This window comes from Synchiropus splendidus, chromosome 14 (genome assembly GCF_027744825.2).
Source record: "Synchiropus splendidus isolate RoL2022-P1 chromosome 14, RoL_Sspl_1.0, whole genome shotgun sequence".
Lineage (NCBI taxonomy): Eukaryota > Metazoa > Chordata > Actinopteri > Syngnathiformes > Callionymidae > Synchiropus > Synchiropus splendidus.
This window is the reverse complement of record NC_071347.1, coordinates 7,571,975-7,598,185: the sequence shown is the minus strand read 5'-3', so window position 1 is coordinate 7,598,185 and position 26,211 is coordinate 7,571,975. Positions and strand designations below refer to the sequence as shown.

The 26,211-nt window shown below is 40.9% G+C and overlaps 1 protein-coding gene across 1 annotated transcript in view; it reads left to right on the top strand.

The window, feature by feature from the left end:
- The window catches only part of reln (reelin), a 74,372-nt gene that overhangs the window by 12,228 nt on the left and 35,933 nt on the right, over positions 1-26,211 (top strand). The window contains exons 2-3 of the mRNA XM_053885314.1: positions 1,249-1,356; positions 16,302-16,440. Coding sequence (XP_053741289.1) covers positions 1,249-1,356; positions 16,302-16,440 — 247 coding nt within the window. The remainder of the gene's footprint in view (positions 1-1,248; positions 1,357-16,301; positions 16,441-26,211) is intronic.

Here is a 26,211-nt window from a genome sequence, read left to right as displayed (position 1 = left end):
GCCGCAACAGACACGCTGCTCCTGGTCAATGGGCAGAGGCTTTGAGAAAAGCTTTGTATTTTAGGGGTTAGTCAAGGGTATCTGGTAAGTGACCTGCAAAGGTTGTGCAGATTTGTTTAAAAATGTGTACAGCATGTAGAATAATTATAACTTTAACTCTCATTTCTTCACACTCTAAGGTGGGAGTTTTATTATGCATGGATGAGATTTTGCTAATGTAAAACACCACAAACTTATTGCTGAGGGTGTAATGTTTGGCAAAGGTTGTGTTTTTGTGGTGTAAATGATTAATGCTTTGATACGTAATCCTGGCCCCGTGACTGGGAGTAGCCCCTCAATATCCCCAGAAACTCTCACACGCCTTACTTGAGGATGTGTGACTGGAGCCACTCAGACAGGCAGGGAGTCGAGGCCACACAGTTTGCTCTGGCCAGGTTCCCACAACAAACCTGACTCGACCCAAATCAACGCCCACGTCGAACTGACACACATAAACACACTTCTTCTTGTGACCTAAAAATTGGGGGATCTTGAGGGTTGTACAAATACACCCCACGCTTTCCCCCCCACAACTGCTTTTAGATCTCTTTTGTGTACAACTTTTTTTGGGGGGGGAGATGCATTCCCCTTTAAGCCGCAGACAGTCGCTCTGTGTGCTGAGCTGTCTGACTGGAAGCAGTCCAGCGGCTCGGCTCTATTTCTCCAGTGATACAGTCGGCCCTGTGGTCCTGTCACTTAGCAGCTTTTTCAGTGGTTGGATCAATAAGTATCTAGCTTCTTCCTGTGAAAGTGTGTTCTACCCTGTTTGTGTTCACCGTTAATAAAAAGAGTGGTGCTAAATCATTAAGGCTGCATCTAACAAATCGCTTCCGCTGTTGGAACGTGGGTGTTTAGGTTTGATGACATTGTTTTGGTTCGTTGTGTTACTGTACTACACTGCTAAAGTCAATACGCCTTTATTCAGCTGATCATTTGTCAAACAGTCGTGTGGTGATTCTTGGACACCTGCTCTTACACCTGCTCTCCTGGTCTATCTCATTCAACCGCACATATTTCTTTCTTTATGTGCCTGAGAATTTTTTTTACTCATCGTACAGTGTTCACATAGGTTTGAATTTTTTTGGCACTTTTAAAAAATGATTTCTAATGGTGTGCTTCATTAGTACTGTATTTTGGGAAAGTGTTATTTAAAATGCATTTTAATGACGCATAAAGTTTTTCATATCCCTTTTGCCTCCCTCTCTCTAGTGACCATCTCGACAAGTGTACCCTTCGATGGTCTTCTGGTGACTGGACTGTACACCTCCACTCCTGTCCAGTCTGCTCCGATTCCAGCTCCTGCTGCTTTTGGCTTTGGTAAGTCTTTATGGAGAGTCTCTGTGATGCTCTTGTTTAGAATGGAATTTTCTGTTCCCCTGTGTTCACCCAAGGTCTTTAAGTGCTGGTACTCCCCTCAATGACCTGCTGTTTGTCTGTAGCACCAATGTGGGACAAAGATATGGTTGATATCATACACAGATCTATCCACCAACCTGTTGATCAGTTATTTAATTGTACCAAAACTGCAAAGAACAATGCTGCTTCTAACTAAACTCCACATGAGCTTAGTGAGCTTAGAGTTAGTGGCTGATGGTGTGTTATGATGGAGCTTTACAGTACTGTCATCATTCAACTCCAGACTGGCATGAGCTTTTTCTCCCACCAAAACATCTACATCCACTTGAACATGTGCACAGTCACAGGAGTCGGCCAATATGGTATGGCGCCAAAACAATGGGTTTCTTTTGAAGCAATCTTTTATTAATCAGCTATTACAGACTGGAATTTATGGAGATGTCCGGGGAGTATCCAGACTTCTGGGGAATGTCCTGGTACACTGAAGGGGCGTGACTGGTAGAACATTTGAAGATGACATATATCTAACTGTTGTTGTAATGTTTTTAGCCAGGATTCAAATAATGTGACTCACACTGAGAGATGTGTGGTGTGCTACTGAACTACAACAGTCATTTTCACATGAAAATGAACGACGACCTAATTTTGATGTTAAACATGTTATTTTGGTGAGTCTGGTGGTAGTGATGTCAAAATAGTGTACAACTTAATGTGTTTTTTTTAACTCAGTGTCCTATCTAGTCATGAATATCAATTCTTCAATCTTATTATTTATGCTTTCATTTCATTTTAGTTTGATGACACAACTGAAGTGATTATATTCACTGTCGGTTGATTTCATAGGAAGAGTCCTTGTGTTCTTTGTGAGCAGACAAATGCACAAGAGAAGTCTATGGAGAACAAAGATACTGGTCTTAAATTAGTTCCTAGCAAGTGGATTGTTCACACAATTAAACACTCAACAATGTTTTAAAAGTGCAGATGATGAAGCAGCTAACAGAATAAAACCAAGGAATCCCGCCATTGTTTGTGAAAATGCTGTTTTATTCTTATACTGTATATTACAGAATCTAATTCAAAGGAAATTGCTCACCTTCCACTGTTTTCTTGTTGCGCATGGTGGAAATACACACGCTCTCCCGTTTACTTTGGGCTGTGAAACGTGTATAACACCACATTTATTTTCTGTTAAAGCCATGCTGGAGGTCTGTTGCAGCCTCTCTCTGGATAAACTGACAGTAAGAAAGATGGTATATACGTTTGGAGGCTGGCAATGACTCCTCGTGTTTGGTACTAATGTGGTCAAGCTGATGTTTGGCTCGTGAATGTGTTCAGACCCGCGGCCTTGTCACCGGTTTGATGGCGACTTCCTCGAGACATGCATATTTGTTGGTCATGTATCAGCTATTTTGCACGTAGCCTGAGGTACAGAGGTGTGAGGCAGCACAGCAGGAGAAGAGTCAGACTTGAGCCTGCCGTGTGAAACATACAATATTCCCTTTCACTGACTGTGTTCAGGTGAAATCCAGCAGATGTTGGTGGCACCGGGTGCTTGACAGATGTATCCCAGTTGGATATAAGATGATCCTGAGGGCACAGTGGAGAAGACCTCATTACTGTCACCTGTCAATTCACAGTGGCGTCTGAAGGGGAAAGTCATAAGATAGTTAAGAAACGTGAGGTCCTTTATAGTCCAATGAATTTTAGCAACAAGCTTTTATCTTTTAGTGGTGGAAAAATGCTGAATATATAGTAAATGGATACATACACATGTGAATACATGTTGTTGTTTCTATGGCGAGTAGAATAATGAGACATCAAATTAGGAATCTGGCGACACAGAAGATTGTGTTTATACAGTTCCATGGGATGTTGGGTGGTTTTGTGGTGAACAAGCAGACACAGTGACTGTGGAGAAGCCTTTGTGGAGAAAAGTCCCCTCAGCCTGTCAAACAAGTGTCTGTCCCCAGATACAAGTGTAGTAAAGGCATCCACAAGTCTATTTTGGTCTATTGTGACTTTTTACTCATTGCACTCAGTCATTGGTGGAGTCGCGGAATTATAACATGCAGCATGGCATTTGCAATAAAAGTGAGAGGTGGAGTGGCTCCCTTTTTACTGCGTCATGAGAACTCGACACCCACTCATTGTCGAATTAGCAGTTGCGGTAATTAGGGTGGCCGTCAGGGTAGATGGGAATGCTATAGTTTTGGCTGCGGAGCAGAAGCTCTGTTTGCCAGCGGCTCCTTCCTTCACTGCCTAAAGACAGGAGGACCCTCAAATGTGGCCGTGCGGCCAACCACAAATTCTTACGACGGCTGCCAACGCTTGTGCAGAATCAGACAGACTTGGGTTGAAGTTTAGCGGCAGTCTGACTAACAGGGTCTGAAAACAAAGGAGTGTAAATAGAACGTTGTCGAGGCAGACATTTTATCACAGGGTCTGATAAACAGTTCTGGGTGAGGCAGCAATCGTGTTAAAGTGAATGACCTTGTAATTGTGTGCTTCAAATGTCGGAGTAAGGCTGAAGGTTCTCTTTGGGTTTATTTTGTTGTCGACAGCTAGAGAGGGATTTACCACAAAATTAGTGAAATGTTTGTGCAATGGCATGTTTGGAACACACACAGAAGGATGTCTGTACCCATCGCCAGTGAAGCAACATGAGTCTGGAATTGTGCCACTGCTGCAGATTTCCAACTGCGTCTTGTGTTTCCTTGTGACTTTGTTCCATTAGGAAATCTTTTTTTTTCCCATTCCAACCTTTCTGTTTAAAAACTTAAGATATTGGTCTGTGTTTTTTATTTTACTTTTCATAACCACTTGATACGGTCTTGAAATTGTTTGACATAAACAACTGCCAATTTTAATAAACGGTGGAGCGATGACAAAGGGGCTAGTAGAGGGATGGAACATGTCAAAGTGTAGAGATTAACAGATTAAAATGCGTGCTCTGGAAAGGGAGATATTAGACAATGCACTAAAAAGTGGAATGTATTCTCTTGACTGAAAAAAACCCAGAGGTGTAGCGGAGGAAGATGAGAGGATGGCATGCCATCACTCCTGAGAGGCGGCTTGGTGTTGCTGTGCCACAGCAAAGCTTCTAAGACTGGTCATTGATGGATGGCTGGTTTGCAGGGTGATGTTTATTTTGCTTTTAATTTGCATATTTGTATGTATATGAGGGATGGCCGACTCCTGCGTGCTAAGATCTTGTTCTCATCTCAATATGATGGATTTGGCTTTCTGACAAAACAGACAGCTCAGCGACAGGGACGTGCGTCCGACACTTGCACCCCATGACGGATGGGCTCTTGCTCACACGCAGTTTGGTGCGAGATGAAATCGTGGTGCCCTTTGACTAGTGGGGGGAGGGGGTGGAATGCGGCTGACATGCAATTGTGCCACACAGTCACACATATGCAGATACAGCTCTGTAGTGACCAACTTCATCATAGTCTTGAGAGTTGAGGCTGACGCTGTGATGTGACAGGGCTGTGACCATTGTTATGGTCATGGCACTAGCTAACGTACAGTCATCTTTGTTGTGAGGTAGAATGTTGAAATGCTTTCCACTTCTGGAACATATACCACTTTGCTTACCACAGTGATACATTTGAGAATGAAATGTGTCACTGTATTGCCACTTCTCAAGGCATTGTTCCTTGCTTAGCATCTGGGCTTTTTAAAGCCTTCTTGCCTGTGTCCTAGTTTGGGGATTTGCAAAGTGGTTGGATGCACCTCAGTGATTTGTTTGGTGTTGTCACAATGGAGACCGAAAGTAGTGAGGCTTTCACATTGTGGACTTCAACATAGTATGGGACCCATTTTGATGGAGAATGGTTTTCACTGACCCGAGCTTTGTGGGTTGATCGTGTACATTTACCTTTTGTTTTATGGATAAATATCAGTGTATCATTGTCAGTGTCATTGTTGTTTACCTGCCATTTCTTCGGACCATTCATGGTTTCATGACTATGGTATGTCTCCACCTAAACCGACGGCAAACAGATCTCCGTACTACAAGATGCAATTCACATCTGAATGCTGACACGTTAACCTTTGTTGTTGAAGAACAAGTGTATCCACAGCAAGTCAGCTGTGCTATGCAAGTACTGCACAAATGGGAAGAGGTTTGAGGTTTGGCACATGGTCCCCGGCCTTGGGCTCTAAACCTTTCAGTCATCACTATAACAAGAAATTTATGGTATTCATTCTAAAAAAAACCCTTAGAATGCCTCCATTGGATGTTTAAAGTATTGACCTTCACATATCTGGATCCACCGGCGACATAGCAAGATTAAATGTCATCCAGATTGTTTTAACAATAAGATGAGGCAGCTGATCATGTTTGCAGTTCACAGGTGTGATTCCTGTTGCACACAGCTCCAGCATTCCCTGGAGGGCAGCGGTGCGCATCCGCACATCCCATCCCATGACTCTCCCCTCTCCCCGTCTGTCAACTGAGACACAGTGTGTAGAGCGAGAAAGTGGATAAAGAGGAATGATATAGAAAAAGGATGATGCATGGAGAAGTGAAAAGGCGAGGGAAGGAGTTCCCATGGGGAGAGAAGCTGTCAGTCCCTAGGAGACTTCAAACACACAGCTTTCCTGTGATCAGCCTGCGCCCTGGCTCTTTGCTGACAGCTCCTTGACTGCGCTGCTTATACATCGTCACACACACCCCGTTTCACTTGCTTGCTGTGGTAAGAGCGTACTCACCGACTTATGAGCCACAATTATACCCCAACCAAATCAGACTCTTTGACACGCACACACACACACGTCGAACCTCTGTGGAATTACAGGGCCCTTGCACTGCAGAGGTTTCAATAGCTGAGCACCTGTGCAGTGAATAACTGGGAATAGCCTGAATTATCGGTGCTGGGAGCGGAGGTGGAGATGTCAATAGTGATGATGAACGGTGACCAAAGCCATTACTCCTTCCCTGTTAAGGGCAGAGGCGCCCAAAGGCGTACCCCTCCTGATGATGGATTCATTATCGCTAAAGATGGAATGAGTTGTCAGGGGCGGGGTTATTTACAGCCGGTGATTTGTGTTCTCCGTGGCACTTTATGCGTGGCTTGGGCTCAGCTGGGTCTGCTTGCTGTACAATGCTCTGATATGCTGGCACCGGACCTTCCCACCCTTCGAGCCCAGACTGAGCCACTCTTCTTTCCTCCCGGCCGCCTGGCATTTCCTCCCCCACGGATCTCACTGAGGCAAGAGGCTGCTAACAGGTGGCTAAACATTTGGGTGCTCTTAGTGTCCTGCGAAATGCTCGTGTGATGATGCAACACAATTTATGTATTCTACCCATGTGCTGCCTAGCCTCACTGGGAGTGGGGGGAAAAAAAGCAGGCTTACCTTCAAAGAACTCAAACAGAAGAGATCCATCTATTATTGATTCGTTATATACGCACCTCTGCATTAGTGTGTCATGCAGCCCAACAAACTGCGCCTTGCCTCTCAGGTGTGTTTGTAGACCGGCTCAAGAAGTGCTGCTGGGAATATACTGGTTCACTTAGTGTGCACCAGGTCTCCATGAAAGAAGTCCCTTCTCTGAACTCCCACTGCTCTCTGATGTGTCTCTGTACCTTCAGTGCATTTATCCGTGTCATTACAGTTCTGTGCAAGTCTATATATGCAGTGCAGATGTTCATATATGCTTAACCCCACCAGGGTGATTGAATTAGAGGAAAATTTATTCCATTATTTTATGTTTTCACAATCCTGCTGCAGGTGTGGGTTGGGGCTCACACGAGTGATATTTTTGTGCAGTTATTTTCTGTTTCAATACTGAGATTCTGGTTCGGTGCCAGGGAAAATGAAGGAAGATGGAGAGAAAAAGAAAGCTGACACAGACTGCTTGTTTATTTCGGTCTCTGACCGCAAAGACAGAGTGTTGAGGTGATAAAAGCAAATATTTACTGCGGTTTGTGTGCAACCTTTTTTCCATTTTAATGAATGATCTTTGAGCTTGATGTTGTGCATTTGCTTTTGGTGGTTTTAGCACAGTAATCTTTCATGCCAAAGAGTAGCTTTTCTGTGGTTTTGGGTGTGGATTTGTACTGTATAGATAGAAGGAATTATCTGTAGCTCCACCACAATAACCATCTTTGCGTTTGTCCCTGAGAATGGTTGAATCTTGGAATTAAACGTTCAAAGCACCTCTGCATGGCCCTTTTTTTTTTGGTGGGCCACTCCTCCAGATTCAAATGTGTTGGTATTGTGCCTCCAACAATAGTTTGACTCTCCTTGAAAGTCAGGCCAAAGACATCATCAGTGCATTGCCTCTCAGCGTTCCTTCATCCAGCCAGTCAAAGCCTGATCTCTCAAATGCCTTTCAATACGGACTCACGTTGCATATTCACAGGGATGTGCGACGTGGCGGGCAGCATGCCTACTGCCTGCCTTCCTCACCAGTGGCTCCTCACCTGTCGCCTCAGGATGCTCATCTCTCACAACCAACATGTGTGTCAGGACACAGCCTGAGAGACCGCAGCCTAACCAGCACCATAACGGGTGAGCTGGGATGTGGAGGCAGGAAATTAGCACAAGTCAAATCAGATTAATTAATCCTGCGCTCAAACTGTTCGTGGAGAAGTCGCATTGAATTAGACGTCAAATTAGGCCTGGGCAAGTTAAGATGCGCTAAGTATGTCAAGCTGCAATGACACATGACCACGGACAGCAGCGCTTATGGCTTCTATCTGGTGGTGGACCAGTGGACAGAAGCATGGTAGGGAATAGACACTGCTGAGTGACTTTGTCACACCGTGTTGCTTCTCCTGTGCTACTAAACTCTCTTCTAAACCCACTATTGTGTAGCGAAGGAAGCCCAACTATGAAGCATCAAAGCTTGTTCATGCTCAACAGTTGCCATAAGAATGAATAATAGAGAACTGCTAAGGCACTCAGAGAGCGCAGACCTGCGCCAGGCAACCTCAGTCCACCCCCAACACAGTCTCCCAATGACAAAGTATAATTCAAAATAAAATCCTGGCTCCAAATGCCAATCTGGCACAAATGCTAAAATTGGGTCTGCTCTTAAAAATCCTTTGGAAAGATACCTGGATCCAGTCGGTGATCTGGATCACTCACCAAATGCAGTATTTTTTTCCTGGTCCCATTTCACATTTCATCCACATCCCACCATAACCTTTATAGTTATCTTGAACACAGACTGACAGACAGACAAAACGACTCCTTGGTGGATAATAATATTACATTGCACTGAAGTCTTTTTAACTACCTACACGTTTTGGAGGAAAGTTCTATTGCATAATGTCACATTTGCTGCCCGTGTGTCTTAAAGCTCTATATAGCTCCAGTTATACGCCAGTTGCTTAACTGAGCAGCAGAGAAAGTACCTCCAACTTTCATGCTGTGAGGCAGCAACGCTTACCACTCTAGAACCGCGCTACTCCTATACTTGTTTATGCAACTCAAGATTGCTGAGCATTTGCATTCGCTTTCATTTGTTTACAGCCCTGCTTTGTGGCTAATATCTTATTAAAGTGTGAAATCATTTATGGGCCACTTCTCTCTGATATTCAACGTATGGCTACTGTTAGAACTTGATTAAGTTCAGTTCGATAAAGTTACAAAAACTTCATTGATGATTGTCAAATGTTTTTATCCTCAATTGTATGCACATGTTCACAGATGCTCAAAAAATTGTTGTTTCTGACTTTTGTTAGTCCTGATGGTTGTGGAGTGGTGGCCAGCAACACAGTTACCCAATGTGACATGTGTTCAAGTTGACTTATATTTTAGTCAGTTCTGTCAAAGAGCGATTAGGTATATCTACTTATTTTCTAAGTTCTTTATCTATATGTAATAACATAATAATAATAAGTATTATTTATACATTTTTATGGAAAAGTAGAGTTTTACCTGAGCATGTTGGGCAATGATAACAACCTAGTAATTCAATTCATAAATACACAACATGTTTTCAAATAGCCTTTTTCAAACCAAACATTTTTGCACAGTAAGCTATATAATTTGGCATAATTCTGTAAATTCATGCTTCATTTACTTCAGAGTACAGTACACAGTTTTCAATTTTACACTCATGAATCACGTTGATCACTGGGAGGATACAATATTAAGAAAAATCTTGAGCACAAAAATGATTAAATTAGGTTAAAATGTGTGAAATGTTACGCTTGCTTGTATGTTTCAGTTGGTTAGAGCCGTCATGGCAGCTTTTGCAATAGGCTCCAGCTCTTTGTGTGTTTGAGTGTGTGGGTGTGTGTATGTGTGGCTTTGCCTGCAGGAGTTCATAGATGATGGATGATGGATGCTGTGAGTTATAATAGAAACCTAAATGAAAGAGCATTTGTTTTGCTAATGTATTCATATGGACTAAATGGTCAGTTGGAGTGCATACATTTTGAAAAAGCAGCCAGTGGGAGACCACGTTTTTAACGTGATACTGTAAAAAGTTAACATGCACTTCCATCACGATCAGCATTTCTGTTGACTTCACACATATTTTGAGGCAAACATCTACCCCTCACATTTTCCCACTCCGAAGCTCGCTCCTGTGAAACCACTGGCGTATTTCAGCACCCATATTAACGCCCAGATTTCTCCTGGCTTCACTGTGCCAGACCCCTGTCATCGCCACAATGCTGCCAAGCCGTTACCATGACAGTGTGATTGGCAGATCGCGAGATGGATGCCCATTCCATCCAGTGTCAAGTTGTTTTGCTCTGTGAGAAGCTGCTGCCCGGATAATAATGGAGCTTGGAAGAAGGGGTGATTGCGACACAACCAACATGCATAGCATGGGATCACTCAGCCATGCAAAAAGTATGGGGTCCTTTAGCTGTCATGATGCCTTTGATGTATCATTTATATCTTTATTGTGTCGCGCTTTCCTGACATGTGTTGACAGCAGTTTCTTAATGGACAAATCCGCATCAATCCACAGATGCTTTGCTGACAATAGTGTTGAAAGGGTGGCTTTTTTATACTATATATACGATATACAAACATATTATCTATATATAGCTTTACAATCATATAATTACTGAGCATATTTTTGCTTTTATCATTATGCATATATGGTCATGAAGTAAGCATCAAGCGAGTAAAGAAATTGTTGCTTGTTGTTCATTTGTCAATGTGTGAACTACCTAGTCTGTGGCTACACAGATCGTATTTTGATCATTCTGGAGGCCACTATTTAACTTGACTGATCTTCTGTGGTACCGACATTTCCAGTAAAGGCCTCTAGATCGCAAGCAAATTCGAGTGAATTTCTGACATCTCACTGAAACCTGTCAATCATTGATGTGTGACCCTGCCCTGTTGAAAGGGTGCGTGGCAGATGAGGGACAATGCTAACTGGCCATGCTTGCTCGATATACGAGGGAGAAATAAAGCAGGACAGTAATTCATTTGTTTCTACACAGTTGCTTGTCGTGATTCCACTCTGTGTTAGCATATTTATTCCACTACTCCTAGTAAATTCTAAAATATTCAGTAGTATTATTTATATATTTTTTATTAATTATCATTTATTTGTAATTGTTTGTTTGCACTGTAAATAGTACACACATTTTTTTTATTTTTTTAACATAATAAAAATACTGATTATTAAAGGTGATTTATAATCATAACACTGTAAATAAAATTGATGCTGGAAATAATGTTTCTGATAAAGTGTATATGAATTCATGCTTTTCTAGTAATATAAAATCGTACTTTAATAACAATGTCAGAATTATCATTTGTTCACCAGTGCAAATAAACACATATTACCATGTGACTGGACCAGTAGTTGTTGGCCCCTATAATTTGTAATAAACATTAAGTGTTGATGAAATTCAGTACCACACACTGATGACTCTTCCACAAATTGCAGGCAAGAGGGAAAATGCATCCGTTCTGGGGTTGGTTATAGTTGTCCTGAGCCAATTAGGTTTAGTATTTTCGATGACAAAACATCACTTGAGAGTTTGCAGGATTGACAACTCAAACATTCAATGAACTGACAAATGCATTCATGCAAATCTGGTCATGATATAAATGGTTGCACCATCATTTCACAATGTCTTTTAGTGGCTTGACAAACATTTTCCAGGTCCACCAATGCACTGTAACAGTTTAAGCTCTTACAGAGAGATGAGTGATTCTACCAGTGTTTCGCCCTTTTCACTCAGTGGAACACCCCCAAGTCTAGTGAGGTTTCACTCACCTGTGGAGCAGGGTGCTTGCTATACGGCGAGTTAGCAGGATAATGATGATAACAAAAGTTGCTTCTTCAAGTAGCATGAAACGAATGTGGTCTTTTGGCTTCACGACTCCAATGATGGCTTGCATAAATCGTCCTGAGAGGTTGGTCATACACGTATGCTTTATGCATTCCCGCTTTCAAATACAGATGCTTTCCATTTCCCAACAAAATGCATGAATAAATAAAAGATGACAGAACTCAACCAGTTGTCAACTGGAAAGACTCCCTCTCCACCTGCTCACTATCAGTCAGAGACAATCCTCTATTGTGTAGCAGACATAGAGAGAGACTATGAAGCATTAAAGGTTGTACATGCTCAACGGTTGCCATAAGAATGAATAATAGAGAACTGGTAAGGCACTCAGAGAGCGCAGACCTGCGCCAGGCAACCTCAGTCCAGCCCCAACACAGTCTCCCAATGACAAAGTGTAATTCAAAATAAAATCCTGGATCCAAATGCCAATCTGGCACAAATGCTAAAATTGGTTATGGCTCCTTTTGAAAGATACCTGGATCCAGTCTGTGATCTGGATCACTACCCAAATGTAATATTTTTTTTCCTGGTCCCATTTCACATTTCATCCACATCCCACCATAACCTTTATAGTTATCTTGAACACAGACTGACAGACAGACATAATGACTCCTTGGTGGATAATAATATTACATTGCACTGAAGTCTTTTTAACAACCTACTCACTAATTCAGCAGCAACGCACAATTTGGAGGAAAGTTCTGTTGCATAATGTCACATTTGCTGCCCCTGTCTACAGTACAGAGACACTCCCCAGATCATTACAACTGCGTTATTGTTACTGGCCAGATGTCAAATGGTGCAGATTAATTTGACTTACTTTGTTAAATGTGCACATGAACCTCTTTTAGCCTCTCATCCCCGCCACAAAGCATCGCTATTGCTCTGAATGCCAGGGAGACTGGATCCTGCTGCTCCCACAGTGTGAAGTCACTGCCAGGCTGAGCCACCAATTGCCCATCTGCTTCATCACAGAGAATTCTCACTCCATTTATTTGACTTGTTTAGTGCTCTGCTGTCAAGAGCTCCGTTGCTCTGCTGTGTGAGATACAAATGCAAAGAACACAATGCTTCGTCTGACATTTCAGATGTTGGTGAGAGTGGGTGGGAGGTTTGGTTTTCACGTTCAGACCTTGAAACTAAGTGGATCTTAAATAATGTCTTTACGCAACAGCAGTGTTGTCCATGTGACCCAAGATAGAGTTGGAACCAACGTGAACACTGACCAAAACTTTTGCTGCATCCAAATACCTGCCCTTAGCCTTGATTTTCCCCTTAACCCTCTACTTTGCACCTTCATGTTTTGCCGTAGTGCCCCCTAACTCTAGGGAGCAAGGGGGAGTCCGAATTTGCCCTGAAAGTCAACCCTTATAATGTAGTGAGGTTGGATGCGGATGTAAAATTAAGTGGAAGAAGAAAGTGCCCTAAATGACAATGACAATGACTATCTCTAGTTCCGATAATGTTAACGTTAAAGTACCAACTGCTGTGATTAAGAACATGACATGAAAACATTTAAACTAACCAACGTACAAGGCAAAAGTAAACAGTGAATATGTCTTCTGATCGCTCCATTTCTCTTCTGCCCATTTCTGAGCCAAAGGTAAACAAACCGAGCCAAGACAGCAGGTAACGCAAGAACAATGCCCGGCTTGAAAGTGGTCGTTTGCTGGGTAGATTTAGTGTGTGATGTATGTGAGCATGTTCGCTACATTCACCCCAAGCCTATGAAAATAGTATCCCATTTTCATAGGCTTGGGGACTATGTTTGGGACTGTTTATAGGGCACTTCATGAGGAAGATTTAAGAGGGAGTGACTGGGCCTTAGAGGGCCAAAAGCAAGTCAAGACCAAGGTCAGTCGGGGATGGGGAGTTGCTGTGATAAACCCATCAGTGAGATCAAATTGAATACAGAATACAGCACTAGTTTTTTAGTCCCTTAGACACACATATTAATTTCCTACTAAAGGAAACACTGGTCATTTATTTCCACATATATCAAGTACTGAAGTGCCTTCATTGGAACTAACTCCTAATCTCTGCAGTTGGTATCTCTGGATATGGTCACTCTTTAGTCTGGTCTCGGTCCTGTGAAAGTTGGAAGTTTATTACACTTTCGGCCCAGTGCAATCTCACTACTCTTCTCCATCATGGACACTGTACAACCAGGTGTACCTGGACCGGATGCGTTGTAAAACATTCTCCAAAACAACAATTGAAATGTGATAAAGCGACATTATTAAATATTCAATATTAACTTGTTGATGGTTAGTTTATATAAATTACACTGAATATAAAGACTGTATATATTTTCTCTCTGGGGATGGACTGAACTTTAAGAATGCAAGGGACATAAGGAAAAGGAATCCCCTGGTGCAGTGTATGGAAGATGAACACACTGCAGCCCGTGAGGTATGAAACTTTTTACTGGAGCCCCGGAGACAATAACAAGTTAATCCAGCCAGATTGCAGCCAAATAGATAGATTTTCTCTGTCTCTTTACTTTGGCAAGATGAATGGAAAATTCCTTAAAGTCTTATCTGAGCTTGCAAGTGAGCTGGCACCTCCTAAAAAGCCAAATACACAGGAGAGAACACTGGTGAGTGCAGCTTCAGCTAATTTAATGTTGGAAAATTAAATGTGTCTATCGAGTGCTTTCTCTGTCAGTGACTTAAAAAGGAAGGGAAGAACGTCTTATTTATAGAGTGCAGGAAGTGTGAGTAAAGATGCATCAATGTTACGCTATTTGTGAAATGATTGTGAAGTAATTTAGTTCATGTTAGGGAAAAAAAAATGAGATAAGATAAGATAATAAGATTGTGAACAAGCGGCTCATGAAATCCCAGTGGAGTATAACACACACAGGGCAAAGATGATAGACATCATGACAATGAGAGGTGTTAAATCTGAACTGGTGAACCATTTTTGTCATAACTCTAAAATCAGTTATTAAGAAGGCTTCTTCAATAAAAAATATTTCAAGCGATAACTGAAGCGAAATTCTTTGGAAATGTATAATTACATTGTATTGACAATGAAAGAGAGAAGGTTAAGTCATTTTATTTTAGGCCCCTTACTTTGCAAGAACATCTTTGACATTAGTGATGTGACATTTGAAATGTTCAGTGACGAAACATCCAACTCCTGTTTCACTTGTTTGCTACTTTGGACATAGCCAGTAATCTCAAAGCTCCAATTTATTTTTCTACGTTCTCAATTTCTAGTTACTTGGGTGGAACATTTGAGATTTGGATTTTAGGAGGTTTTTTTTTCTGTTTCACTCTCAACAGCCAGACATGAAAGAGACTGGTTTCGTTATTTGCCTTTTGCGCATGAGTATATTTTACAATTGGGAACAAGAATTCTGTGAGCAGTTTCGAGTCTTGGTGCTGCTGTGTCCTGAAGTGCATCAGCCTGTCTTTTCATCTCCACCCGTCTGCTCTCTGCTTCTCTTTGGCCATACCATAACATCATTCAGCCTATTTCCACGTGTCTCTCTGCACAGTAATCCTTGTCCCTGTCGCTCCATTTTTTGCTCTGTTCTTTCAGTCATTGTTATTTAAAATATAGTTTTCTACTCACGTATGATCTAATGTGTGTAATTCTGGCAGTGTTTGTTTACTTTACGAAAACTTCTGAAAGATCGACTCATGTTGTGTATATAACATTGGAGTTGTTGGACCATAACATTGCTGTTTGATTTGACAGTCAGCAAAGCAACTAATACTACTTTACTATAGCTCTTTTAAAAACATTTTTATTACTTAGGTCTATTAATCATGATCTAATTTTTGTGAGGACACAAGCTGTTTTGAACACTCCCTCACAAATGTGCACCCACGCAGACAAGTGCGCACGTAACATTTGCATAATGATCTCCACGTCGATGAAAGGGAAATTAAAGTGCCACCGTTATTAATGTTTTCTTGAGTGTGATTCTCATCTCCTTTTGTTACACACCTTAATGCATGAGCCCTCACATCTATTCTGTATGGATCCACCGGTCTCACTATGTTTTCCTTCAGTTGCACCAGTATTGTCCTTGTGGGACACAAACACGCCACAGCGACCACTTCGCTGCACACACTTGACAAGTGTATCATTTACTGCACAGATGCAGCCTTGACTTGGACAAGGCTCAAATCTCATGTAGCAAACAGGTCTGAATGTCTTTGCGGAGATTGATGAAACCACAGTGTCCTCTCCCTTCCCCTCTGTGTGATGAAGATCGTGTGACATGAGGTGATTACTTTGTTGCAGTCAAACATGGGCCTTGTTAATGAGGACATTATGATTTTGTGTCAGCCTGCTCAAGGCAGAAAGGATCACGGAACAATTTTTCCTCAGCGGCAACTAGCTGAGAAGTGATAAAGGTTTTAGAGCACCTGTAAAGGTTGAACGTAAGCAACATTTTTGAGGTGTGTAGACTTAGACTTAGACTTTCTTTATTGACATTGCACAAAAACATATCACTATATTATGGCTATGAAATTTCGGTCTGAGGCCTCCGGTTTCCAAAAACAAAACTATATGTCCAAGAATAAATAAATATTAGACCACAGACCTTGGCGCAGTCCAGAAATGGTTCCTCATAACACTTTGGTTTCCTCTTCTCCATTACAGGTGTGATGCCCGAGCGGCAGTTCTCTGGCACACAGTTTGTTTGCAGTGTTGTCGCCTCCCACGTCAGCCATCAACCTTACACCAGTTTCAGCTTTGTCTGGATCGCCCCACCGCCTGGCACAGGCTGCGTCAACTTCTTGTAAGTAGTTATTTCTCTCGCTACTTTTGGGCTTAAAGGTCATCAAATGGTGGAGTTTGGTTGGTTTATTCTGTCTCCTTCCTTCCCTACTCACCTTGCGCAGGTGAATTTGTGTGTTTGTGGTATGGCTGGAGCGAAATTTGAAGCCTTGTGGATCTGCTGTCGAGGGCTGGTCGACACATCTGTCGGGAATTGGGGATTGTAAGGAATTGTAAGCATCATTATTATACATGTTAGTAAGTTAAAGCTAGGGATGGACGATAACTTACCGCCAAAAACAATCCATGTGATGAGAATTCTGCATCTCACGATAAATTCACTAAACACACGTCACCCTGGCTGCATTCCATACATTAATATGGCGAGACCATGGTGGTGCGCCATGCTCTCCAGCTCTGCGGCGTTCATCACCCGACACCAGCGAATGAGATTTGTGCAGAGTTCGGTGGACTTTGGTTCACCTTCCTAGTTTTAAACTTATTTTTAATACGGGAAACCTCTGCTAATGACATTGGTGGATTCTGAGTCTCTGTATTGTTTTACGAGATTCAATCATCCTAACAGGTTTTATTTTGCGGTCATCTGCAAAAGTTCAAATGAAATCTTCAAACATGCCAATGGAAAAAAAAACAAAAACATTTTAGTAGAGATAATTGTGAAAAGATTTTTTTTTCACTCAAAGGACTGAATTGGAGAATAGAACATGACTAAATGATCATTTATCCACATTATTTCTAATATTTCTTCAATAGCAACTAGGAAATGTGTCCAGACTGGTCCATAGTTATAATAGAATGAAATGTATTTATTGTGATAATTATTGTTCTCGTGATCTTTGCAGATTCAGACTGGAAATTCTGTAGAAAGTTTGGTGGATCTCAAATATTTCATAATAAAACGCTTTGTTTGAAAACACTTACATTTACATTTTGCTGCAAAAGGAAAACACAAACATTGCATTACGAAGCCAGCTCTCACACGTGGCAAAGATGGAAGTCAGTTCACTGTCTACAACATATTTACCGCATCTGCTCACATGCATCGCAATTGGAATTGATATTGGAGCTCTATAGAAAACATATCATAAACACATTAATCTCAGAGTGTGATTTGTCTGGTTGTTAATTTAATTCCATATCAAATAGCAACAGCAAGAGTTAAACATACTCTCTCAGTTATCTTTACTTGAATATGTATTTAAATCTCAAAATATAATGTGGAATATCTCTTTGATACACACCTTATTTTCCTCCCTTGTATCCTCACGCGGCCCATGTAGGACAGCCGGCCGCTGATAATCATTCAAGAGCAGTCAGCACAGGAAAAAAAAAGAAGTGAGGGAAAAGCTGGATTCCAATTAAAAGGCCTCGGGCAAAGTCACTGGAGAACGGCCTTAAAAGGCCAAGACCTTGAATCATTTACAAGTATAGTGATCCTTCTGTGAGATGGTGAAAGGAAATTCTGTTGCATATCGTGGCCGATCAACATCACACTGAGCTGCGGCTGCTCCATGTCATCCATGTTATTTTATTTACAGTTCCCCACCACATGCATACATACTGGACATGTATGTATACACCATCAGTTACCCACTGCCAGTCCATCGCAGCCCACCACATGCAGTTAATCTTAATTTCATTTAAGAAAAATGGTTATGTTATGGAAATGATCAGTGCAAAAATGCAACAAAGCTGTCATAACTGCTTATGTGCAGTGATATTTAAGTTGCCGTGAGACATTTTTTGTCATTGAATTGACCAATGGTTCAATATAGACCGATAAAAAAATAATATAATGATGTCCCAATTGATCGACATGAACATTATGCAGTATATCTTGCTCATTTATTATATTATCCCACTGATACCAGTCTGATCAAATGCATGTGTGCTCTTCTGAGACTTACAATTATTATATTGTTCACGAAAAAGGTTTCATCTGGAGTGAGAGATTTACAGGATTTTCTCTTTAAAAGCGCATACATTCATCCCAGCTTATGAGGATTATGTGTTTTCTAAGCATCTAAGAATGTGTTGGTACGCTTTGCTACACTACTATGTCAGATACACCGGTCGATGACAGGAAAAGACTGACAAATGTATAACAAATAAAGCAAGACTGAGGTGGTTTGGGTGTGTATAGTGCAGTGTTTATACATATATGAAAATAATCCAGATGAATGCAGGTGTCATGGCAGGACTGTACTAGATTCAACTCTGAAAGTCCACTCTGTATTTCTGGTGAATTCATCTTGCAATGAAAATTATTTTGAAAACTTCTGTGGAGCTTTTTATTTGAATGCTAACACAAAATAACCACCTTATCGGCCACCTACAGTCATTCCATTTTTTTTATAATAAAATAAAAAAAAATTTATGCCATCATTTTAATCGACTCAATTACTTTAGTTCTGTCGCGACAAATTTGCCTCTGATTCTGTTAAACGTTTAAAAGTTATCTTGATATTTACTTGTGTTCAAGGACATCATAAAAATCTAAATCCTTTCAGGAGTTCAATCAACAAAACCAATGTTGTATTGCAATAATGGAAATGAATGGCGCGCTGTGCAGTAGTCATCGCGGAACACAAAGATAAATCATTCACTAGTATTCCTCCACATCTCACAGTGGCCCTCAGTCCAAGAAGTAAGGACTCAGACAGCCCATGTCCTTCACAGCCACGCGCCGTCCCAACAATAATTTGGGGTGGTAGAGCAGTTTTATGGCCATATTGTGGGAGTGTTCCTGGTAACAGATCACCGATAGGAATGTAATGGAGAGCCGTGACGTGGCCATTCGCGGGAACTCATTTTCTGTCTGGCTGTAAATTGTCACTAAAGGAGCAGATGAGGCCTTGGAGGGAGAGAAGGAGAAGGGGAAGCAATGAAAGGCTCAGACTGCATCATAATGAACACAGCGATCTCACTATTTAATTTATATTCTGGCGATTAGAAGAGAAATGGTTGAGTGAGTGGTTGGCCTGTTAAAATAATTGAAGACTAAATGATAATGTATATTTATGAATTTATTTTATTTTAACAAGAAACCTATTGAAATACACATAATAATAATAATAATAATAATAATAATAGCACCCGATAATGACTGAAGTTGCCCTGGGCTATATGATGGACGACTTGACATGAAAAGTCACCGAACAGTGCCCCACTTTCTATTATTTTCCGTCCCCGCTGATGTCTCCCCCGAACTTTCAACTGCGCTGAATGCTGGCTGCACTTACCAGAGGTGAGAATGGTTAATAGCTTCCTCCAGTGGATGGAAAGAGTCCCCTCTATTCTTTGCTCCTTTTCTGTGTTACTTTAAGCCTCAAGGCATCAGCACGATGACCATTGTGTGCATGCCTGTGTACGTGTGTGCATTTTCTTGCTCTTGTTTCATAATGTCTCCCTGTGGGATCCATGCAGCTGCTGGTCTGGAGATTTTAATTACAGAATACAGCCAGTGCACGAGAAACAGATGAGTGTGTAGCGGCATGCAGGTGTTCGTGCAATTGTGGGAAAGACTTTGTGAGTTTCCTTGATACAACTGGATACTGAAAAAAAGACTAAACATGATTGTTTTATCCTGTTGTCTGTGATTGGAGTGGGAAGCGTTTGCCAGCTGTTACCGCGGATCTCAGTCTTAAAATTACATTTGTCTGATACTGGTCATTATCCTGCAATGCATTTCTCCCCTCGAAAATATGATGAGAATATTACACTCCACTCAGTTGAAACCGTTCACGAGCAAAGCAGACTATGACGGGACTGTTCATCGATTTCACCAATAAAAAAAAAACATACTCCAAGCAAACAAAATCTCAAGCGAGAACTGTCCAAAATGAAAACTAGAGGCTGGGCATGGTTGGTGCACCGGCTGCTCTGTAAAAGCAGAGAAAAATATGTGGTGGTAAAAACAACTCGCATCACACACTCACAAGCAGAGAGTGTCGGATGTGTGAGGACAAGACGTTTAACAAATTACAAATCATCTTCCAATGAAGTCTAGTGACGCAGCTTGTCACTTGGAAACAGGTTGATGATAAGCACAGATTATCCTTCATAGGGCACAAGAGTCATAATGATTCCGATTATTTAAATGCATCATAGACAGAACTAAGAAGTCAGAACTCACTGGAGCAGGACGCCGGACTACTTGTTTTCTCATAATTTTTTATTTTTATTTTCTACATGTCCTGTCATTTTGTGTTGTGAGGACATTTTGGCCTGTACTCACAAGGTTTAGAGGGTTAAAAAAATTAGTTCATTAAAATTGGACGTAAGTTTGGTTCGGAGACCTGGTTAAGGTTATCCATTTGTTTTGGATGGTTAAGTTAAGAAATGAGAGGCTTGTGAGAGCAGTATGGCAATGGACGGACGTCACAGGTTTTAGGTTAAAAACTGCCTCTACATTTTTTACAAGCTAATTTGCTATTTCCGTCTGAATGGTGATAAGTGACCTATTTATAAATAAATGTATAAATAAATAAATGTAAAAATGTCCAAATGAAGTGATACATAAATGATTTTAATTTTGCCAATGAATTTCTATGTATGAATATTCACATTTGTGAAAATAAATATATAAATGTATACATACATATACAGCAGTCTTTGACAAAAATATTTATTTTTTTGACTTTGACATTTTTTATGCTTGTTTACACACCTCTTTATGCATGTATATACATTTATTTATTTACAATGATGCAATTTATTGCTATTCATAATTTCCTGTCATCTTGGTCTCGAAAGGTAAATGATGAAAAAACGTTCAGAGCAATTTAAAAAATAATCTGTTTTCTTGCTGTTCCAAAATCACACTAAACACCAACGTAGTCTTACATTTGTACTTCAAGTCCTCTGGCTGGCCAACTGTGGATGCTTCCACGTGGATGCAGAGGTGCACTCAGTATAAATATCCACAATAGTTTTACCACCTGTTAGAGGAACAGTGGCAACTTGACAAAGCCTTCACAATTCACTCACTGCTTTCACATTTCTCCTGCAAATGTTGCTCCAGCCTCTTTTCCATTGTCTGCTATTGTGCCTCAGATGGAAACCTCAGATAATGCAAATTCAGAGCAGCAGCTTCCATCACTCACCACCTTCACTTGCAGGATTATGAAAGAATGCAATATTAAGGTCAAGGGTCAGAGTTCAGGCATCCGTCTGACGGGTGACCTATTTAGGTCTAATGCCTGCAAGTATGAGTCTACTTTTATTGATCTCCTATAGCCCCTGTCAATCTTCCTGTCTATTTAAACACTCAATTACTTGGTAATGACCAACCCACATCATTAAAAGAGCCAGGCCTATCGCTATAGAATCTCCCAGCACCGAGCCAAAAAATGCATATAAATGATTGGTTTTAGGTGATCGTATTTTGGCATGTGAACGCAGAAATATGAGGGAGGAATATGGAACATGACAGGGAGAATAAATCCAATCTAGTTTTCCCACCACAAGCGAAGTCAAGCTGCAAATCTGACACAGTCCAGCCATATAATTCCAATTTTCATATATCACACACCCTCTTACGAGACAGGAGCCCTTATATCTCTTATGCACTAACCTCTCTTCAACTTCTCACCCATGCCACCGCAACAGAGCCTCTTTTTTCCCCCCAGCCGATGTGTGTTTCCTGAATTCTTGAGTATGGTTACCCAAAGGTCTCCTCCTCCATCATGTTTTCTTATTTCCCCAAGGCTGTTGCCATTCATTATTTTAATCCACCTGGGGCCAAGCAGACAAATGCAGATGAGAAGTCAGTCAATACAGCTGCTGGATGTCCACTCCTAACATTATGGAGTGTCGGGCTCAACGTCTTCCCCTGCTGAGACTCACCACATCGACGTCTTCTTCGTATTTTGTGTCTGACAAGGCTTCTCAAAGCGTGCGCCTGGAGGAACTATTAGATATTACTTCTTTCTCCTCAATTACAGCGAAATATTGTTTCATTCATGCCATCCAAGTACTCAAGGTCAATTGCTCCTCTCCAATTACGAGTCCTTGCCGCGCGTCGTTCATTACAAGTCGCAGTTCTCTGCGATGCCGCGTTAATCAGCAGGTTATTTGCCAAATAACTCCCAAATCCCTCGTCTGTTAGGCTTCATTAAATGAGCGTGTTCTTCAGAGCTGTTTTCAGTTCATTCATTTACAGACATAGGGAGGGGGAGTAATGTGGTTCCAGAACATCGGTCACACCCTTTTCAGACAATTATTCCTGGAAGGCGAAGCTGGTTTAAAACACAAGTGACTTACTCTGCTCTCATTTATCTTTTAAGTAAGTAAAAATTCTTCAGTACTTCAGAGCATGTGTAGTTAGGTGCCACGTAAGTTTTTTTTCAATGAAATATCTGACTCTGGTATCACCATTTCAAAAGGCTATAGCTTGAAAACTGCTATAGAAGAAAATATACCGCATACCGTAAACAGAATCTTCTTCGTGACCCAAAGTGTGGGATGGAAGAATATTTATTCTTTTAATTTTTATATTATGACGTCACCTGGTGCTGGCCATAGTGCACAATATAACATTTACAAATGATCCACTGGAGACACCCTTTCTCACCTATGAAACAACAATGATGATGAAGATGATGATGGCTGGACCGCAAACATGGACTGAGCAGCTTCCTCTACTATGAACAATGTATTTTTTCCCATGCAGACTGTGTCTGCCGTTATTTCATTTTATTTTATTTCTCATTCCTCGATGGACATGCAGAAGTAGTGTCACCCTCTGCCGTACTGCATGAGGGAACCTCAGATCCTCGCTATCTGATTCAGCAAAATTCACTCTCTTGTTCAGCCTCCATCGTCTTCTTGACTGGGGTTTCAAACTAATTTCTCTGAAACCTTGTTTGAAACACACCCACAAATGTTGCACAGACTCAAGTAACAAGTGTGCGCCATCAACTTGTGCAAAATAGTGAATGCACTTGTTTAAAAGCAGCGATGCTGCCCATTGCAATTTTGGCATCCAAGGGGTTAATAACAAACAGCTTTTCATGAGCAGTTCAGGTATTTTGAGTTGATTTTCCATCTAGTTTCATACATTTGACATCATCAACAACATCAAAAATCCACTGGGAAAGGCTCCAGCGCTCCTCGCAACCCTGAGCAGGATGAAGTGGGGGTTCACTGAAGATGGATGGATGGAAGAAACACCAAAAGATCACAATGAGATCAATTGCAAAGGGTTGAGTCAAGAAAACGGAGTCAAATGAATATGAACTGTCCTGCATTGTATTGACATTTAAAGAGAATAATAAATGGCAGGGTGAGTATAAGTAGGCATGGCCTGGATTTTAGAATGATGTAATGCATTACATGAATTGCACTTTCGAGACACTGTATTCTACAGTACATTTTACACCTGGTAAGCACACAGCAAATGGCAGTCTATACACTGAAGCCATCACCTGTTCGGGTGTCAATCCATTATTGACCGCATTTAGCTACAGCACAGGCATCGAGTATATCTTCCTGACTGACATCTTGACCGTCCTGCACGGATGATGGTCATTTCGCCAGGAAAACATTTAGAACCCCAGTGTGAAACTGCATGTTGTGCACATCAGTCCAGAACACTCGCTTCAATTTCTCTGGTACATTGCTTAAATGTGCTCTATGACATGATCATGTATCGCCCACAAAGTTCATTGTGTTGAATTACAACATTAAATAAGTGAGTATAAATCTTTTTCTAAGTTCTGTGATCAATCTTATTCATTTGATGATCGCTAACAAAGCAAGGTCTGAGGTGTAAACAGCTGTTTCAGCCAATGAAATCCTGACGTCACATGACTGAAACAATGGTGGAAGGATTTTTCATGGTAGTGTTTTGTGTTAACTACTGTTTCATCAAAGCTTTTGTCCCCATCCCTGATCAAAAGCTCTCTAACCACAGCTGGTTTTTCAACATAGAAGATAAAGCAACAAATGACTGTGTATTGCTTCAGACGCTCGAGCAAAATGCTGAAAATCATAGGAGTAATGATAATTACTCCTCTGCTCTGTGGAGAAAAATTGACTTCATAATTGGGATTTTAGAGAATCGCTATCCTCTTATTAAATGGAAATTTGGGATGATTTTGGTTCTCAAGCCTATGATAAAAACAAAGCTATTGAAAACTTTTTTTTTTTTTGCTTAAAAGCTTGTAATAGCGTTTACTGCTTAAGGGTAAGTCAGCTAACTTGGTGGGCCCCATGCTGTGCGCGTTTCTGTGGGATTCGGCCTTTGCATAGGTGTGTGTGTGTGTGTGTGTGTGTGTATTAGCAGGGAGCTGTCAAACATGTTCCTGTGGGATACTTATAGCCAACAGCAACATGTAATCTAACATGGAAGACATGCTTGGTAATTACCCACACTAGGCCCTTTAGGGAGCTCTTTGAGTGACAGCCTGTCCATCTGCATACATGTTAAAGCTGTGAGTGTGTGTGTGTGTGTGAGAGAGAGAGAGAGAGAGAGAGAGCTCCTGCTTTTATTTGCATGCATTTATGTTTGACAGCAGACTGTATGGGATGAAGGGCAAGGCCATCTAAACCTCGTCTCATTTTTTCTCCTGACCAATTCCAAACCCCTCACTTCGCTGCCCTTGCTACAACATTTATCACTTTTAGTCCTTGTTTTTTTTTTTTTCATATTTCTTACAGTTCTGAATTGACTAACCATTATGCATTTGTACCAATAAGATTAAGAATGTGCTGTGTAGTTTTTGCTTTGATTTGTCCGCAATTTACTCAGTCAAAAACTTCCCAAGTAAATGTTCAATATTTAAAGCGCAGTCATGAATTGAAAGATTGTTAAGGCCATTTTAATACTAGCTCATGCAAAAGGACGATTTATCAAATGATTTGTGTCTTTCCCAGGTGCGATGTCTTGTGGTCATCCCTAAGTATCAATATTACTTTACATTATTGTGCGGATAAGTAGTGAAAGAGCTCCTCACATGCTTTGGTGTAGAATGCATGTATTAATGACAGTTACATCATATATACATAGATTGATTATTAATGACAGTTACATCATATATACATAGATAGATAGCATCAGACTTGGGTTTGGTTCTTAGAAAATGAAGATGGAACAAACTTAGGCACAGACTCAGCAAAAATTCAGTTCACAGTTCATTCAGTTTTTAAGGTCTTAAATGGCCAAAATGTTACTGAAAAATGTAAAATTAGCTAAAAATATTACAACGATTTTATTCATTTTTCACTTTATCTCCTTTTGAAATTTGTTAAAGGAGAAATAATTTTTAGATGAGCTTTGGTCTAAATATTTCAGACTACTGTCCACAGTTTGTTGGATGCCATGTTTTATTCAAAAATACCAAAGATGAATTTGTCTTTACCACTTCTGAGCTAAGTGTTTAATTAAATATGTTTTTTCCTAAGTTCTGTGCACAAACAACTCCTCTTTACTAATTGAGCAGATTATCGTGGGTAATTTATGAGTCGAGATGAATGGCAAAGTGCCTTCGCACCAGCAAACAAGTTGCATGCTTGGCTGGAGTGTTGCAAAGGGGTCGGATGCACACCATTGTGGTTCAACTGCAAAGGTCAGTTAATGTAGGTTCACCACAGCAAATGCAATGATCTTACCATTCTAATCTCTAGTTTACTGTACACTTGCAGTGTTTTGAAGTGCTTGTCAGGGTTTGAACCTTTGCATTCTGAATAAATGCATTCTTTCACTTCCTACTATTTTGGTTGCTTTGGACAAACAGACTGTATAGTTGTCACTTTTTGGACTGGGGGAAGA